At 44.5% G+C, this 18,605-nt stretch overlaps 2 protein-coding genes across 3 annotated transcripts in view; one reads left to right on the top strand and one right to left on the bottom strand.

Moving 5' to 3' along the window:
* The first annotated feature begins 2,635 nt into the window (after window positions 1-2,635).
* Window positions 2,636-18,605, top strand: part of NIPA2 (NIPA magnesium transporter 2) — a 53,906-nt gene continuing 37,936 nt past the window's right edge. The window contains exons 1-2 of one of the 2 annotated variants that reach the window (XM_081326460.1): window positions 2,636-2,886; window positions 13,571-13,661. The gene's annotated coding sequence lies outside the window, so the exon portion shown is untranslated. The remainder of the gene's footprint in view (window positions 2,887-13,570; window positions 13,662-18,605) is intronic. The other variant, XM_081326459.1, reaches the window with a different exon arrangement.
* LOC308667455 (myristoylated alanine-rich C-kinase substrate-like) lies at window positions 11,892-12,941 on the bottom strand. Its single transcript, XM_081326673.1, has one exon. The coding sequence runs from the start codon at window positions 12,649-12,651 to the stop codon at window positions 11,917-11,919; it is 735 nt and encodes a 244-aa protein (XP_081182799.1). The 5' UTR covers window positions 12,652-12,941; the 3' UTR covers window positions 11,892-11,916.

Below are 18,605 nucleotides of genomic sequence, written 5' to 3'. Positions count from 1 at the left end.
ATTATTATTTGCAAACAAAATGAAGGCCCAGTTCTTCCCCCCCCCGCTGTTTCAGAGCCAGGGGGGAGTGACGGCAAAAGGCTCCGCTGCCGCCAGTCACCGCTGGAGGGGCTTTCTTTGCACTTCGTCCCACAGATTATCTGCCCGGCGGCAGCCACCACCTCATACTCCACCAACTCTCCTGTGGCTTGTGCTGTGACCGGACAGCGCAAGCCTCCCTTGCCGCCTCCCTCCGCAGCCACCACTGGAGAGAACGGAGAACAGGGAGGGCAGTGGCTCTGTGCAGCGATACGGAGCAGAAAAGAGCACTTGCTTGCCGCCCTGCATCACCCCACTTCTCCCTTCTCTGTTCTGGAAATGGCAGCCCCATTTCCTGCCGCTTCTTCCGGCGCTGCTGTAGGGTTTGGTGTACTACCACCCAGCTTCTCTCTCTTCCCGAAAGCATTTCTTCACTAATCTGCTTTCCAGCTCTGGCATGTTTCTCTTCTGCTGCAGGGAAACAGTTTGTGCAACTAAAAAAACCTCAGTCATACTTTCCAACTTCTTGCGGGGGGAAAAAAAGACCTCTTGAGAAGTTGGAAGGTCTGACTGAACTTTTTTTAGGGAGAGTTGGTGGAGGAGGAAGAGGCATCTGTCACCAGGCAGATGATCTGTGGAGCAAAGCGCAAAGAAAGCTCCTCCAGCAGTGCAGAGGCAGCGGAGCCTTTTGCTGTCACTTCCCCCTGGCTCCAAAATGGAGGAGGGGGATCAGGCCTACCCCACCCATCTTCCGTAGCATGGCAGTCTGGCTCAGGAGGGGAGTGAAAGGGAAGGTCGCCAGGCAAGGAATGGCCTGGCTGTAGGGCCCTGAAGTAAGCGGGTGTGGGGCGCATGGGGCAGCTCCACCCCCTCCCTCACCTGCATCATCTCATGGCAGTGGCGCAATGTGCCACGTGGCCTCGAGTGAGTGACCACAGCAGAAGTGGGCCAGCAGCCACGCGGGCACCTGCTGGACAGGGCTATTGGTGCTGCCACCGTGAGGTGAGGTAGGTGTCACAAAAAATATAAGACATCCCCCCAAAATAAGACCTAATGTCTCTTTTGGAGGCAAAAAATAATATAAGAATGGGTCTTACTTTTGGGGAAACAAGATAGTTGGAGAACTACTCAAATTCTTTTATTTAATTAAAACACTTAAGAGCCTGGTACAGATGCATTTTTCTTCAAACAATCATACAGTCTGTAGCATACCTAGATTAGCAAAACAATGGGATAAAAGAATATTCCTTGACTTTGTTTTATGATTTATCTCATTGTTACTGTGAAATTGTGCAAATGCATAAATGCAGTGCATGTTATCTCAGCTTGCAAAGCTTGGATTCATTGAATGAGTTTACCAAAAATGTAAACGTTGCAGAATATACAGCCTCATGCTACATAACTAAGCTCCAGTTCATGCTGAATAAACTAAATTATTGATGTTTCTTAAATAGAAAAGTATATTTAGATTTTTACTCCAAAAGCATTTTAAAATAAATCTGATAAAAATAAAAAAATCTGATTAAATAAAAAAAATCCATTTAAATAAAAATCCGTTTTTTTAAAAAAAAAATTATCCACCCTGTGTGTAATGTTAAGAATGAGGTAGTGATGAAATAACATGCTTTAAATTAACATGCAGACACAAACAGTGGAATAGATGGGAACATGTGGATGTCATAGGCTTACTGCTTAAATGCCAATGTGTTGCAATATAGTTAGAACAAATACATTTAAACAGGACTATTTTATTAGCTTCCAAAACAACATGCGTATAAATTTGTTAAATGCTCAGTAACTTTAGCTTTGCTTTAAAAAAAAGATATAGGGATGTTGTATTTGCCCTTTCAATTAGCAAATTAACAAAGGCTATTAAGTTTTCTGACAATCTTATTAATCTGCAAAGTTTTAAAATAAAAAAAGACATTTCTAATGACTACTAATTTTGACTTTTTTAAATTTTGGCCTATTTGGCTGATGAGAAATCCTATGTAAAGGAACTAACAAACATTCCTTTATTTCCTCCATAGAACTTAACATTGTAATAGAACAACACATGTCATATTATGATTATTTGTTTTATCAGAGAATAAAATACAAAACAGTTAAACAAAATGAAACAAAACAAGAAGAAAAAGCAGTCAACAGGTTGAGCTAAACATTACATGTCATATTAATTCAGACACTGAAGGCATTATTAGAAAGCAACGTTGTAATTCCGAGTTCAGGCACAAGACCTCCAGCAGGAAAGGCTCTAATCCCGATTGCTTTTTCCGGCGCACAAACCTTTTTGTATATGGCAAGGTTAGTTTTCGAGCACTAACTGCAGACGTGCGTTATAAAGCAGCCTACCACGCAAAAAAGCAGAGCCAGATGATGCCTCTTATTATCACTTTCACCGCTTTGAGGCAGAGCAGCTACACCGGCTGCGGGAAAAGGGGGTTGCAGACAAAGCACACCGCGCGGTGCCAAAGGAGACCCACGCCGCTTCCTCCCACGCAGCCCTCCTTTGGGAGGGAGAGGGCGGAGCAAACGGCACCCTGACTCTACCCGCGAGCAAGCAGCTTCCGCCAAACCGGTTTGTTTTTTCCTCGCTCCGCCTTTTCCGGCCGCGGTCGGTATGAGCAGGAGGAAGACCGGCGCGGGTTACTGGCAGCGACCACGGAGGGCGATGCGCAATCCCAGTAGTACCTGAGGGAGAATCTCCATGGCGACGGTGGGAGTTTGGGAAGGTTCCTCGGCTTTCCCGTCCCCCGGTGGCGGAGACGATCGCCGTCCTCCTAAGGCTGCAGCGGCCGCAACCCCTCTCGGAGCTCACGAGACGTGAGGGCGAGGCGCTGTCGCGGAAGGGAACTTCGCCTCGAGCAGGTGATTCCTTCTTCCTCACTTTCTTGCGGAAAAGAGAAGTAGCACCTCGGGAGGATGGTGCTGCGGGGAGTCGGCCGGCCGGCCTGCTTCCCCTCGCAGCTTAAGCTCTTAGTGGTCTCGGTGCGGTTTGGTCCTGGATCCCTGCTAATTGCTGCATCTTGAGAAATGCGCGCGTAGGAGACGAAGGGCACAAGTTAGAAGAGCCGCGCGGAGAGGGCCGGGGAACTCCGACGATGGCAGCTTTTTTTTTTTAAAGGGAGACTACTACCTTTATTCGATCTGGGCTTCCATGTGCGATTTTCATACGTCAAGCTGCCCTACTTTGGAATATTAGGGGGGTTATGGTCTGGGGGACGTGGTTTCAGTCCCTTGATATATTAAAGCGGACTAGAGCTATCTGGGCTTGAATTTTCTAGGTCCGCTGGAACTGAATTGCAGGTTTCAGTTGCAGCTTCATGAATTGAAAGTTGGCTTTTTTCTTTCTTTTTGCTTCCTCTTCGGAGTATCACACGGTTCTTTTTGCTGTTTTGTAAATATACCGCGGTTGCAATATCCGGAACTAAACGCCCTGGAACTGAATTTGGTTTACAACATACAACAGGCACTATATAAATATCATACACAGAATAGCCCAAACACACAATCTGCTAGAGAGAAGTTCCCTGAAGATGGGCTCCAGTGACCGGATCCTGAATTTGGTACACTTTTCAAGGACCATGCATGAGATTGTGCAGTATCATGATAATCCTTTTGGGATTTAGCCATTAAAACTGTATAAAATTGTAAAGATCAAAGAAGGGCAAGAGAGCAGAAAAGTTGATCTGCAAGGTTCAAAATTGTGTTAGATTTTTTTTTCTTCTAGCTGATTTTGTTTTCATCAGAATATTTGGGTTGGTGGTACCATGTGTTCCAGGATAGGGCATGATTTCATTTTCTATCATCCTTTGTTCTGCTGGCAAGATGCACAGACTGTGAGAGTCCTATCTAATTTATATACTAGAGTTAGGGGGAAGGATACAAGGTAAAGACTTACCTTGGAAGATAGTTGAAAATGCTAAGCAGCCACATCAAGACAGGAAGCCAGGACCAGGCTGTACATATCCTAGAGAGAGCTTCTAGGAGAGGACATGGACATCTGATCCATTGGTTGTGATAGGAATTAACCAACTGGGCAAACCACCTGATCACACTAGCTCTCTAGACATGAGAAACTTCTAGGGTCTAAAAATTAGAGCCTTAGAATTTTCAGCCAGTTATGCTGAAGGACAATGTTATTTTTTATTTGATTGATGGTCATTAGAAGGCTCATTTTACCTGTTGATATTCTTATATCCATATTGTATGAAACCATTGGGATAAATTATCTAGAACTTTAGAATGTATTTGCTTGCTTTATTTATGCTCCACCTTTTTGTCCAAACAAGCATTCATGGTAAATTGTACATTCGTATATTGAGCACACTCAATATTCTATTACAGAGGTCCCCAACCTTTTGGGCACCAGGGACCGGTTCCGTGGAGAGGTTTTTCCATGGACCAGAGGGTATGGTTTTGTGTGCTACCTGCATCTTGTGGATGGGGCTTTTCTTGTTTGTGCGGACCGGTTGCTGGCATGCCGCGGTCCAGTACTAGTCCATGGACCGGGGGTTGGGGACCCCATTCTATTAATCATTTGAGAGCAGTTGCCTTGGACTTGAATTTTTATTTATTTTATTTTTAATTCCATTTATATCCCGATCCAGGTTAGTTTTAGAGATGGTTGATTTGTAGTCCTCAAACTCTAAAAACCAAATGCATAAATAGATTTTGCAGAACTATTGGGGAGACCAGATGAGTCTGAATAAAATAATACTGGACTGGGTCAAAAAGTAGATTAGGATGCATTGATAAATTACTGTATCTGCAGTACATTGCGAAGTTTCAAAAATAAAATTGCCTCAGAATAACAGATACACATATCACAGTGCAGTATTTGGAGATCAATATTGTGGGATGTCTACAGATGTCCACTGTAGAAGGAATGATGGACAAACAAACTTCATTCTGGATACTGAGTTTTGGAATCTGGGTGAGTCACAAGGCATACCAACTTGATTACTGTTATAGATACACAAGCAGGAAAAGCATAAATACTTTTGCCAGTTCTCAAATAATCAGTTCAGTTACCTAACAGAAATGTATTTGTCAAAGATATTTGATGAACTAAAACTTTCTACTTCAAGCTTTCCTTGTAAATCTGTACAAGTATTTTCCATATACTATCTTACTGATACTGTATTATTAATAATTCTATAAATGGCATAAAATCTATTATATAATCAACCATACACATGTGACAAACATTTCATATGAACAGTAATCTTGTTATAGTGTAAATATGTTATTATAAAAATGATATATCACTAGAAAAGCAATTCATTATACAGCCTGTTACATCTATAATAGTCCCACAGTCCTTTAGTGATAATAGAACATATAAATATCACGTGCCACTCATGAATTGCTTTCTGTAACTTTCTAACATACCCAGACAAAAGTTGCTTTGTTAAGATAAAATTGAAAGTTGTAAGCACAATTGTTTATAAAAATGCTGAATTATTTTAGTATTCTTCATAGAGATACCAGAGCAACATTTCTTTTTTTTTTTTTTTTATTGAAAAGTTTTAAAATACAATTTTCCCTTGAAAAACCCCCCTTCCCCCTCCCTCCTCCCCCCCTACCTCCCCTCCTCCCCCCTCCCTCCTCCCCCCCCTACCTCCCCCCCTCCCCCCCCCTACTTCCCAGAGCTGAATACAAGGTATATATATATAAAAAAAAGCAAACCTAAGCAACCATATACTAACAACTATAAATTCTAAAATCCATCACTCTCTAGCTTATATAGGATAAAACAAACCTTAACAATATTAAATATATATATAAAAAAAAAACTAGAATAAGAAAAGGACACTCTCTAGCTTATATAGAATGGAACAAACCTTAATAGTATTAAACATATATTAAAAACAAAAAAAAGGAAAAAGAAAAAAAAAACCCTTCTCAACCCTATACTTATCCTAAATAAACTCCATCCATTTTATCCATTCCATGATATAACATTCTTACAAATAATTTTCCAAATTAACCAAGGATCCCAAATCAAAAAACTTTAAAGTCAACTCTTCTGTAATCGACCGTTCCTCTTCCCGTACCACATCTATAATTATTCCAAACACAACAAAAAAGAAAAAAAAAATTGCAAACAAAACTTGAACTTTAATCCAAAAAAGCTCACCCTTTCCACAAAACCACCAAATATAGAAATATATTGCGTCTACACCCAAATCTTTTCCCCCCTCCCCTACTTGACTACTTGACTATATCGTAAAAGTTCCAAAGACTTCTGCGATTCCTGCTACTTTCTCTTCTTAGATCGTTTTGCAGCAGCACGCGTCACCCTCTGTTTTATAGATTCATCCAACGAGGTTGTATCTTGATCTCCTCCAACACCGTTGTCTTCTATCTGACCATCTTCGGCCTCTTGATGCACTCCTTCTCCAGATCCCTTTCCAGCTTCCAAAAGTGTTAATGGCGTTGCATTTAAAACATTATTGTAGAAATCACGCGCTTGCATCACAGTAACCAAACGGTACTTTTTACCTTCGTGCGTCACCATCAACCCCACTGGGATCTCCCATCTGAACCTTATATCTCGTTGCTTGAGCTCTTGCACAAGAAATGTAAAATCCTTCCTTCTCCTTAGAATCTTTGGAGGAATTTCTTTTAAGACCAAAACTTCTTGATTAGCAATCATAACTTTAGTATCATAAGCAGCTTGTATAACTTCATCTCTAGTTTCCCTTTTTGCAAAATATACCACCACATCTCTAGGCAACTTCCTCTGTCTGGCAATCCATGAATTCACACGAAACACTTTGTCCATGCCTCCTTTTATTTCAGATGCTGGCTGTTTCAACACTATTTCAAAAGCCTCAGAAACCAGCTGCTTTAGATCTTCCTTAGTATTCTCCTTTAAGCCTCTAATTCTAATGGCAAACTACATCTGGAAATATTCAGCAAGACACAGTTCCTTTTCCATTTTATTTTCATTCTCCAATACTTTTGCTTCTAATATAGCATTCTTTTGAGTCAAGTCTTCTAGCTTTTCCTCCAATTCTTCCACACACCGAGCCACTTTACACACTGAAGTCAAGATGTCTACCCTCATCGCTTTGAGCTTCTGTTCCATCCTCTCCTCCATTCTCTCCTCCAATTTCTCCAATTTCTCCTCCATCTGTGCAAATCTAATATTAATTGATTCCAAAATTACCTGGGTATGTTTTTCAAGAGCATCTTGTAAGTCCTTTGATGTCAATACATCAGGAGGATGCAGCGCCTGCAATAATGATTGTTGCACGGGAGAAGTTCCAGCACTCCGAAGAGTTTTAGGGGGTGGTTTAGCCGCCATCTTTTACCAAATATGACGCACTTTCACTTCAGATTTGTAATCCAAAAAAGTCCATCAAGCTGGAGAGTAAAACATAGTAATCCTCTTTACCATTTCCTCTTGTATCGCTCTGCCTGCTCCTTTAAATCATAGTCATTCCTTCAGGCAGGGGTGGTCGCAGACGGCTGGCTCTGCTCCAAGAATCAGGAGCAGAGGCGACGGCCAGCTGGGAGCAGCCCAGGCTACGGGGGAGTTCAATCCTTCAGCCGCCCAAGCCATAAGCTCAGGCGGCCCTGGAGAACTCTACCCCTACCTGGGAGCTCGCCCCCTCCTCTTCTCCCGAGGAGGGGGCTTCGGATTCGCCCGAACAGCTGATCGGCGCTGTTTCGGGCGAAAAAAACAACAGCTGAGCCGCGGGCAGCCCGGGAAGGCTCCCTCCGTCGCCGCGGAGCCACCGGAAGTCACCAGAGCAACATTTCTATATATTTTCATTTTGCCAATGGCTTAAACTTTGCATCTGGATAAAAATTCTCTTAATAGAACACATTGATATAAACAACAGTGTTTGCTTTAAAATAATAATAATAATAATAATAATAATAATAATAATAATAATAATAATAATAATAATAATAATAATAATAATAATAATAAAATAATAATAATTTTATTTGTATACCGCCCTTCTCCCGAAGGACTCAGGGTGGTGAACAGGGCAAACATATAAAAATACAAGAATACAAATATTAAAAAAGATTAAACAATGTGCCCAAAACTAACAACAATAAGTTAAAATGCACTAAAACAATATTAAAATCCAAACCCATCACCCATCAGGCCAGGCCGGCTTGTTCGAACAAGTAGGTCTTCAGATCGCGTCGGAAGGAGCGAAGGTCGGGTACCATCCGGAGCTCAACCGGCAAACGGTTCCACAAATCCGGCGCGCCCACAGAGAAGGACCTCCCCCTGGGGGCCACCAGACGACATTCTCTGACCGGTGGCACCCTGAGGAGGCCCTCTCTGTGGGAGCGCACAGGGCGGAGGGAAGTTGATCCCAGCAGCAGGTGATCCCTAAGGTACGCCGGACCCATGCCATGTAGGGCTTTAAAGACCATTACCAGCACCTTGAATCTCACCCGGAAGACAACTGGGAGCCTATGCAGCTCACGGAGCAGAGGTGTAACATGGGAGTATCGGGAAACTCCCAGCACAACTCTCGCGGCTGCATTCTGTACCAGTTGGAGCCTCCGAGTGGTCCTCAAGGGCAGCCCCATGTAGAGAGCGTTGCAGTAGTCTAAACGAGAGGTCACGAGCGCATGAGTGACCGTACGCAAAAATTGCTAGATAACATGTGTTTTAACAGTTCTTTCAATAACCTGTTTCAAGTAAAGTATATTCCTCACTTAATAATGATAATTGGGACTGGAATTTCTTTTGCTAAGCAATGTGTTTGTAAAATGCAACATCACATGACCACACTGATTAGTGATAGCACTTCTGGCAGTCCATAGTTGCCATCTTTAAGTGAGGACAGTGCAGGTGTCAAGGAAGGACCTCACACAATTTTGACTTGTGATTTCCACTGGCTTTCCTGTTGACTTTGCATGCGAGAAATCTGTAAGGAAAGTGACTATCAGAAACCCAGGCCAGTTGTTGTATGCCTCAGTCATGAACATGAGATCATGTGGGCACTGCAGTGGCCAGAACTTCAAAAATCGATCATAACTATCAGTTGTTCAGTGCCATCACAATATTGAATAAGTGGTCTGTAGAGGTTTATGGGAGTCAATTTGGTGCAGTGATTAAAAGTGCCAGGTTAGAACCCAGAAGACTATGAATTCTAGTCTTGTCTTAGGCAAAAAAACAGCTAGGTGACCTTGGGCCAATCACTCTCTCTCAGCCCTAAGAAGAAGGCAATGACCATCTACTTCTGAAATATTGTCAACAAAACTGCATGGACTTGTTCAGATAATCATGAGGGATCAAGAGTGACTTGATTGTACACATGAAGAAGAAGAATTACAAATGATACAAAAGTTTTCAGTTGTTAGTCACGAAGAATCCAAACTGGAATAAATGTTATTGGTCTTGATTTATGTGATGGCCCCATCAGAAGCTGGTTCAGAGGAGCAGGAGGAGCTAGAACCGAGACCATCCAAAGAGGATGGAATGTCTCCCCAGGAACATCCAGAGAGCCCGGGGCTGAAGACAGTGCAATCCCAGGCCCATCCAGCGTTGGGGGAAATGGTCGACCAGATGAGGAGCTGCCTGCACTAATGAAATCAGGAAAGGATCAGCTGCCAATGGTTAGCGCCGATGAAAGGCAACATCCCCTCCAAAAAGAAACAGCTGCCTCCCCTGCCTGATCTGCAGGCACAGAGAGTGGAGTGGAGCTCTTTGATGCTGCTCACAAAGAAGCACCCTGCCCCTCACAAGAAACATCTGGTTTGGGATGATTTGGCCAGATGCAGGGGGAAGATGCATTTGTCAGGAACAACCATTTACTTCGGCGCACACTTCCCTGGCCCTCATAAACCCTGCTTTGTGGACTTTGGATAGGTTATGTAAGCAGGGGGAAGAGTATCCTAGATTTTGGACTTACACCCATCAGTCTGTCCAGCCTGATAGCAGTTAATGATATCTGAATTTTCCAATATTTGGAGCAGGGAACCATAATTTTATGAGCATCTAAGCAAATTAAAAATCCTGATACTTATAAACTGGCTGGATATAGATAGTCCTTGACTTAACAACTGGCTGCTTAGTGACCAACGTTCCAACGGATCTAGCAAGGGTACTTACGAACCAGATGTGAAGTTCCATGATTTGCTCCCATCATAGCATAACCACATTTCAGGTACTTGGCAATGGCTGCATTTATGACTGCAGCATCCTGTGATCACATGACCCCACATTTACTAAGATTTTGCTAAAAACCAATATTTACTTTTGGAGTGATTTTTCTTTTTTGACAAAACTGCATCCATAGCGAACCATTGGTTTATGTAATGACTGCAGCATTCGCTTAACAATTGCTTCAAGAAGTCATAATATCAGGTTGATCACATGACCAATCTGCTTTACGACTTTCACAAGTTCCAGCCATGATGGGGTCTGAAAAGAGAGCCTTCTTTGCCATTTCACCCATCCTGTGGAATATTTTCCCCCTGGGTGTGAGGCAGGCCGTCATCCTCCTGGCCTTCTGAAAAGGAGTTAAAACATGGCTCTGTGTCCTCACTTGGGGAGCCCAAAAGAGCATGCAGCTGTGGGGCTGGTTGGTGCCCTGAGAACCCTCCCTTCACCTTTTCAATCAATTTTTAACAGGGCTTAATTATTTTTTCCTCCTTCTCAAAAAAAGTTTTAATTTTGAAATTTTAGTTCTAAAAAGTAAAAATATATATACTGGTTTTATATTCTGACATTTTATTGTACATCATTCAGAGTCCCTCTTTGAGATGGGTAGTTTAGAAATGTGAAAAATAAAAAATAAATGATGGTCAGACTTCATTACAAGACTAGTTGTTATGGATATTAAAAAACTTATTTCTGTGAAGCAAGTAGGTGAGACTGGATGAAAAGTATTTTGCTCTAAACAATTTAAAATGCAGAAATGAGTCTGATTTCCAAAATGCAAAACCATTGTTTTTGAGCTCAGGTTTCTGTACCACTTGATAGGATCAAGAAAAGAAATTAGTAAAGAAATGGGCCCTGGGATAGGCTTGATTTTACAAATGATAAATTTGTCCCAATACAGTACATAAAATTTCAAAAAGGCACAGAGAAACATGTTACAAATGTTACAATAAGACCCATACAACTTTTGTTTAGGAGTTAGAAAACTGCAGATCAGAAGTAGGGTCATTAAAAATTATTTACAAAGACAAGGAAACGAAAATTTAAAGTCACATCATACAGCCAACCCTCAACCCTCTCCCACCCCCTCCCCCAGGGGTTGCCCCCCCATCCCTAAATAAACCCGAAGTAGTTCTCCCTCTGATGTCAAATTAAACGCAGTGGACTTACGCGTTTTATGGTTTAAAGCCAAGAGCAAAACATTATAAAAAAACTAACCAGATTAGCTTTTTAAAAGGTTGTTTCTATAAAAAGCACAAAATACTTTTAAATGAAGTCAGAACCAGGAATGTAAACCAAGAGATAGAGAATATCCATTTTGTAAACCGGCTCCGTTGTTGCTGGCTTGTTGATCTTTTTGGAGAAAAAAGAAGAGCTGCATCTGAAGATTAGTAGAAACCGAAGGGTCTGAGGAAAAAGAACTTGGTGTTAATAGCTGGTCTCATTAAATGGAGCAAGTTCCAGTTTCTGTCCAGGATCAGTCATCTCTCCATATAGTTTTAAGAGGGGCTTTAGAATTCCTGCTTGAGGGGCAGTGCTGCCCACCGGGCCAAGCCAGTTTTTATTTTCTTTCTTTTTTTTCTTCACTGTGTGGGGGGACACTGGAGAGACAAAGCTTGCCAGCTCAACGCAAAAGACCTGTGTGTATGAGGGCGTGTGTGGCATGTAGTCAAGGCAGCAGTTCTGTGGGGTTGTTGGGATTGGAAGGATGGCACAGACAAGTCTCTTTCTGGTGGTGAGCTAAGCCAACTCTATTCTTCTTCCTGCTCAGCAGCAGTGTCAGCCGCGGCACTAGGCTCCACCTTCACAGATTCTGAGGTCTCATCTGGCTTTACATCCCCCTGGCTCTCACTGGAAGGCGGCTGCTGTGGCTGTTCCTCCTCCTTCGCTGGCTCCTCACTGCCATCTTGCCGCTTGGCCGCGGTCGGTTGATTGTCGGGAGCCGAGGCTGCGGCAGGGGTTTCCTCGGGGGCTGCTGTCTCCTCTTGGGGCGCATTGGTCTGCTCGCCCTCCTTGGTGGCGGCAGTGGCTGACTGGTCCTCAGCCTCCACTGCTTCGGCCTTCCCCTGCTGCTCCTCAGTGGGAGAGGAGACGGCCGACGCGTCTCCCGTTTCCTTTTTGGCTTTCCGGAAGGAAATGCCGCTCAGCTTGAAGGATTTTTTGAACGAGAACCGTTTCTTCTTCTTGGGGGTCTGCTTGGAAGCGTTGGTGAAAGCAGCTCCGTCAGGTTTGGCTTCACCCTCGGCCACTGGGGCTGGCTCAATGGCATCTCCACTGCCCGTCTCGGCCTTGGCAGGCTCCTTGGGGGCCTCTGCTGAGCCACTGTCATTCAGGGAGCTCACCTCCCCATCGGCTTTAGGGGACACATCCCCATTGACTTTCACATGGCCATTTTCCTGGCCGTTGGACTTGGAGGGCGAGGCGTCGCCGGCGGTGTCCTGGGCCATCACGTCCCCCTTGGCGGCCTTGGAGCTGTGGCTGCCCATGGTGGCGCGACTGCTGGCGAGAGGGGCACGGCGGCGGCGGAGGCAAGAGGGGCGCAGGCGGCGATCAGGGCAGGGCGAGACGGAGAGGAGCCCCGGCCGCCTCGAGGGACGCTACGCGGTCAGGCCACCCCAGGAGGCGCCGCACTCCGGGCGTCGCTGGCTCGCTTGGCTCCCTTGGATCGGCCGTTGCCGTCTCCGCGCAACTCCCCGCGCGCGCCTGCCTTGCACTCACAGAGAAACATGCATGAACACTAACAAACCCCAAAGTACCTCTTTCCTGTTTCCATACAGCAAGGCAAAATATTAGCACACATGTCCCAGATCTCCAGGACATTTGCAACCATCAACATTCTACTTTGTTTATTGTTTGGGGTTTTTTTTAATCATATGATATGGGGCTTAAAGTGAAGTTCTGAAATAAAACGCTATTGGAGACTGTCATGAATGAGGATTATCAGGAGCTTGGCCAGCACCAAATAAAACCTCTATGGACAAAATTTTGCAGACCTCACACTTAGATGAACCCCATGTAGTGAAAAATATATTCACAATGAACTGCTACAAAGAAAACAAATTTTTATGCCGGAGAAAGAGGGGGAAAAAAAACCTTTTCTCCATCCCAACAGGTGAAAACAATTTTAGTAGCTTATCTACCATCTTTAAATACAGCATAATTATCTCCATACCTCATATCTTAATTAAAAAAATATTTCCTTAAATGTTCTTTACTACAAGTCCAGTAAGGACAACATATATTCATATTCTCTCTCTCTCTCTCTCTCTCTCTCTCTCTCTCTCTCTCTCTCTCTCTCTCTCTCTCTCCTCTCTCCCTCTTTCCCTCTCTCTTTCTCTCTTTCCTTTTCCTCTGTCTTTCCTCTCTCTCTCCCCCTCTTCTCCGATCTTCTGCTTACCTGGCCAGCTGGCCTCACACTGTTCTCTGACAAGCTGACACATTCTTATTGGGCTGGCTCTCTCCTGCCCTTGGTCTGGCAGTCCTCTTCCCCCACTAAGTAAGTAAAAGTGTGTGTGTGTGTGTCTGTGTGTGTGTGTGTGTGTGTGTGTGTGTGAGAGAGAGAGAGAGAGAGAGAGAGAGAGAGAGAGAGCTCCTGCTTCCTGCGCAGATGCAGCAAGGGCAGGGAGCCCGCCCAATAAGAGAGAGAGAAGGGAAGGGCAAATGCCTCTCTGCCTCTGCCTCTCTCTCTCTGCAAATGGCGGAAGAGGACTGGGAGCTGCAGTAGAAGGCTGAAAGAGCCACATGCGGCTCCAGAGCTGCGGGTTGCCGACCCATGGTCTCTTTTAAAAATCTCCAGATGGAGTGCCCATGATTTCTGGAGGCAAGCTATTCCACTGGTTAATTGTCCTCACTGTCAGGAAGTTTCTCCTTAATTCCAGGTTGCTTCTCTCTTTGATCAGTTTCCAACCATTGTTTCTTGTCCTGCCCTCTGGTGCTTTGGAGAATAATTTGACCCCCTCTTCTTTGTGGCAGCCCCTCAAATACTGGAATACTGCTATCATGTCTGCCCTATTTCTTCTTTTCTTTAGACTAGCCAAACCCAAGTCCTGCAGCCGTTCTTTGTATGTTTTAGTCTCTAGGCCTTTAATCACCTTAGTTGCTTTTCTCAGAATTTTTCCCAAACTCTTGTGGGAAGAATCCAGAGAAAGAAATATTTTGGGAAATATTAAAAAGGCAGAATATATTTCCCCAAAGGCAGAATATATTTCCCCAAAGAATCTTATAGGCAGAAACCAAACTCCCCCCCCCCAAGTCTCTCTGCCCCAAACAGAAACCAGGTCTGCAGAAATGCAGATGTTGTAATCTTGTCAGAAAGATTGGAGTCAGGAAGCTGGGATTAGAAAGAAAGATTCCTAGAATTAACAATCCCTTGCACCAAAAAAATCCAACAGTCATCAGCCACAGCCACAGGGAAGCAGGATATGACTTTGGGGTATAATAGGATTAACCCATCACCATCAGAATACCAGAAAGGCACACTCAGACTCAGGTCAAAGTTCATGCCACAGGAACAACTCCAAACAAAAGCCGAAGAAGGTATAAAGACCCACTGCTTCCTACTTGTGGTCAGTTTTTCCCCAGTCATCTTTCTGTCTGACTCTCTTCAATAAACTACAACCTTCTTTCTAAAGCAATTGCCATGTTGCTTATTCCCAGCTTGGACTAGACCCTGATGATTTTTCCTTCAGCAATTTGGCGACCCAGATGGGACTCCAAGCTAACCTCTCCAATGGACTGAGACTGGTAAACTCCATTTTGCCAGCAGCAGACCCCTTGTGTCTGTGGATGGGTTTCCCAGGCCATGCCCATATGGAGCAAGGATAGTAAAGGGAGTTTTGAGTTTGAGCTCAAGAGCTGCTTTGGAAAGAAGGTGGGTACCTCTATATTTTAACTTTGAAAGCCCAGGGGAGCAAAGGAAATGTGTGTGTGAGTGAGAAGACCCTTTTCCCAATCACAGTTGGATTTTGCTCTCTCTGGCCTTTCCTAACTGCAGAATCTGTTCAAGTGACAGACTCTGGAAAGCATGGGGGTTGGGCCAGAGTGCAGGACCTTTCGTTAGGGAAAAGGGAGAGGCTGTGTGAAAATGGAATGGAATGAGTGAGTGAAAGAGTCACACCTGGGCAAATGGCTGAAACCACTGGTCAAAGTTCTACTCTTCTAGGAGGGACCTCATACTCTGTGATAAGGAAGTCAGAGTCCTCCCAGATCCCTTTGTGATCTGAAACTGGGACAAGGATGGCTTCAAAAGTCGCCTTGCCAAGGGGTTGGGGTGGCTTCAAAAGTCACCTTGCCAAGGGGCTAGGGCAGCTTCAAAACTCACCTTGCCAAGGGGCAAGGGCTGAAAGATTGCCTTGCCAGAACAGGGGTCTCCAGGAAAGAGTCACTCTGGGGATGCATGAGAGTAGAGAAAACAACTCACTGTGGATAAACGGGTCAGAGTCTTGCCTGAAAATATGGGCTCTCTTCAATAAACTACAACCTTTTTTCGACCCTGTGACCCCAAAGGAAGTGGACAGAATTATGAGGAAGCTGAGCTCCACCACTTGTTTATTAGATCCGTGCCCTTCTTGGCTGGTTTATTCAGCACGAGAGGGAACACAAATCTGGCTCCAGGCGGTGATATCCGCCTCCCTGAGTGAGGGTTGTTTCCCCTCCGTCTTGAAAGAAGCGGTGGTGAGACCCCTCCTCAAGAAACCTACCTTGGACCCAACTATATTAAACAACTTTCGTCCAGTCTCCAACCTTCGCTTTCTTGCTAAGGTTGTTGAGAGTGTGGTGGCGCGTCAGCTCTCTTTGGTTCTGGAGGAAACTGACTATCTGGACCCGTACCAATCGGGTTTCAGGCCCGGACACAGCACAGACACGGCATTGGTCGCACTAATAAATGATCTCTGGAGAGCTCGGGACTGAGGCTGTTCCTCTGTCCTAGTTCTTCTAGATCTCTCAGCGGCTTTTGATACCATCGACCATGGTATCTTGCTGCAGCGTCTCAGGGGATTGGGAGTGGGAGGCACGGTTCTCCAGTGGTTCTCCTCCTATCTCATGGGACGTTCGCAGTCGGTATTAACAGGAGGGTAGAGATCGAGCTCGAGGCCTCTCACTTGTGGAGTCCCTCAAGAATCGGTCCTCTCGCCTCTCCTATTCAACATCTACATGAAACCGCTAGGTGAGATCATTCGTGGTTTTGGAGTCGGGTATCACCAGTATGCTGATGATACCCAGCTTTTTATTTCGACCCCAAACCACCTCAGTGATGCCCTTGCTGTGATGTCCCGTTGCCTGGAAGCAGTTCGGGTCTGGATGGGGAAGAACAGGCTTCAACTCAACCCTGACAAGACTGAGTGGCTGTACGTACCGGCATCTCGGGATATTCAGAACATTCCATCTCTTTCTATAGGGGGTGAGTTATTACCCCCCACAGATAGGGCTCGCAACTTGGGAGTCCTCCTAGATTCACAGCTTTCCTTGGAAGAGCACATAACAGCTGTGACTAGGGGAGCCTTTGCCCAGGTTCGCCTGGTGCGCCAATTACGGCCCTATCTAGACCGAGATGCCCTACGTACGGTCGCTCATGCACTCGTGACCTCTCGTTTAGACTACTGCAATGCTCTTTACATGGGGCTGCTCTTGAGGACCACTCGGATGCTCCAACTGGTACAGAATGCAGCCGCGAGAGTTGTGTTGGGAGTCTCCCGATACTCCCATGTTACACCTCTACTCCGTGAGCTGCATTGGCTCCCAGTTGCCCTCCGGGTAAGATTCAAGGTGCTGGTAATGGTTTTCAAAGCCCTACATGGCATGGGTCCGGAGTACCTTAAGAATCACCTGCTGCCAGCGTCAACGTCCCTCCGTCCAGTGCGCTCCCACAGGGAGGGCCTCCTAAGGGTTCCACCGTTTGGAGAATGCCGTCTGGTGGCTCCCAGAGGGAGGGCGTTCTCTGTGGGCGCGCCTGACCTATGGAACCGTTTACCGGTTGAGCTCTGGATGGCTCCTGACCTTCGCTCCTTCCGACGCGACCTAAAAACATATCTGTTTGAGCAATCCGGTCTGGTCTGACGGGTTCTGTTCTAATCATTGTTTTAAGGTAACTATCTTCTGCATTTGGGCAAAATTAGGGTTTAATTTGTTTTCAATATCTGTATTGTCCATTCTGTTATTTATGTCACTGTTCACCGCCCTGAGTCCTTAGGGAGAAGGGCGGTATACAAATCAAATAAATAAATAAATAAATAAAGCAGTTGCCATGTTGTTTATTCCCAGCTTGAACTGGACCCTAATGAAGATTTTTCCTTCAACACTCTCAACATCTTTTTTTGTGATATGGTGACCAAAATTGGCTGCAGTATTCCAGGTGTGGTCTTACTAGGGTTTTATAAAGTGGTACTAATACCTCACGTGATCTTGATTCTATGCCTCTGTTTATACAACTCAGGATTGTATTAGCTTTTTTGGCTGCTGCTGCACACTGCTAATTCATGGTTAAGTGATTGACCAATAGAACTCCAAGGTTCCTCTCACAATTACTCTTTTTAAACCAGGTCTTGCCCAATCTGTACTTGTACCTTTTTCTGGCCTAAATGTAAAACTTTGCTTTTCTCCACATCGAAACTCATTTTGTTGGATTGGGCCCATTGTTCAAGTTTGTCAAGATCTTTTTGGATCCTTAGTTGATCTTCTGGGGTGATGGCTACTCCTGCCAATTTGGTGTCATCTGCAAATTTGATGAGTTCCCCTTCAATTCCCTCATCTAAGTCATTGATGAAGATATTGAAGAGTACTGGGCCTAGGACGGAACCTTGTGGTACCCCACTGGTTACTTATCTCCATGTGGATGTAGTGCCATTGAGGACTACTCATTGAGTACGATTTGCCAGCCAGCTACAGATCCATCTGGTGGTGATGTTGTCTATTCCACCTTTTTCTAGCTTACCAAGGAGTAGGTTGTGTCTACTTTATCAAATCCCTTACTGAAGTCTAAGTATACTACGTCCACAGTATTTCGCTGGTCTATTAGTTTAGACACTTTGTCGAAGAATGAAATAAGATTGGTTTGACATGATCTGTTTTTAACAAACCCATGCTGGCTACTAGTTATAACTTTGTTTGCTTCTAGTTGTTCGCAGATCTGTTTTTTGATTATCTTTTCTACGATCTTCCCAGGTATTGATGTTAAACTGATTGGTCTAGTTTCCTGGGTCCATTTTCCCCCCTTTCTTGAAGATGAATCAGCCCTTTTCCAATCCTCAGGTACTTCCCCTGTGCTCCAGGGTTTTTGAAAGATATGGTGCAGTGGTTCTGAGATAACATCTGCCAGCTCCTTCACAACTGTGGTATATAATCTGTCAGGCCCTGGTGATTTATATTTGTCAAGGTCAGATAGGTGTTCTCTTACTATTTTCTTGCTTATTTTAATTTTAATTATTTTAATTTTTGTTTCTAT

This window comes from Vipera berus (assembly GCF_964194415.1).
Source record: "Vipera berus genome assembly, chromosome: 4".
NCBI classification, from domain to species: domain Eukaryota; kingdom Metazoa; phylum Chordata; class Lepidosauria; order Squamata; family Viperidae; genus Vipera; species Vipera berus.
Note: the sequence above shows the minus strand (reverse complement) of the source record. Positions and strands in the feature narration are given on the sequence as shown.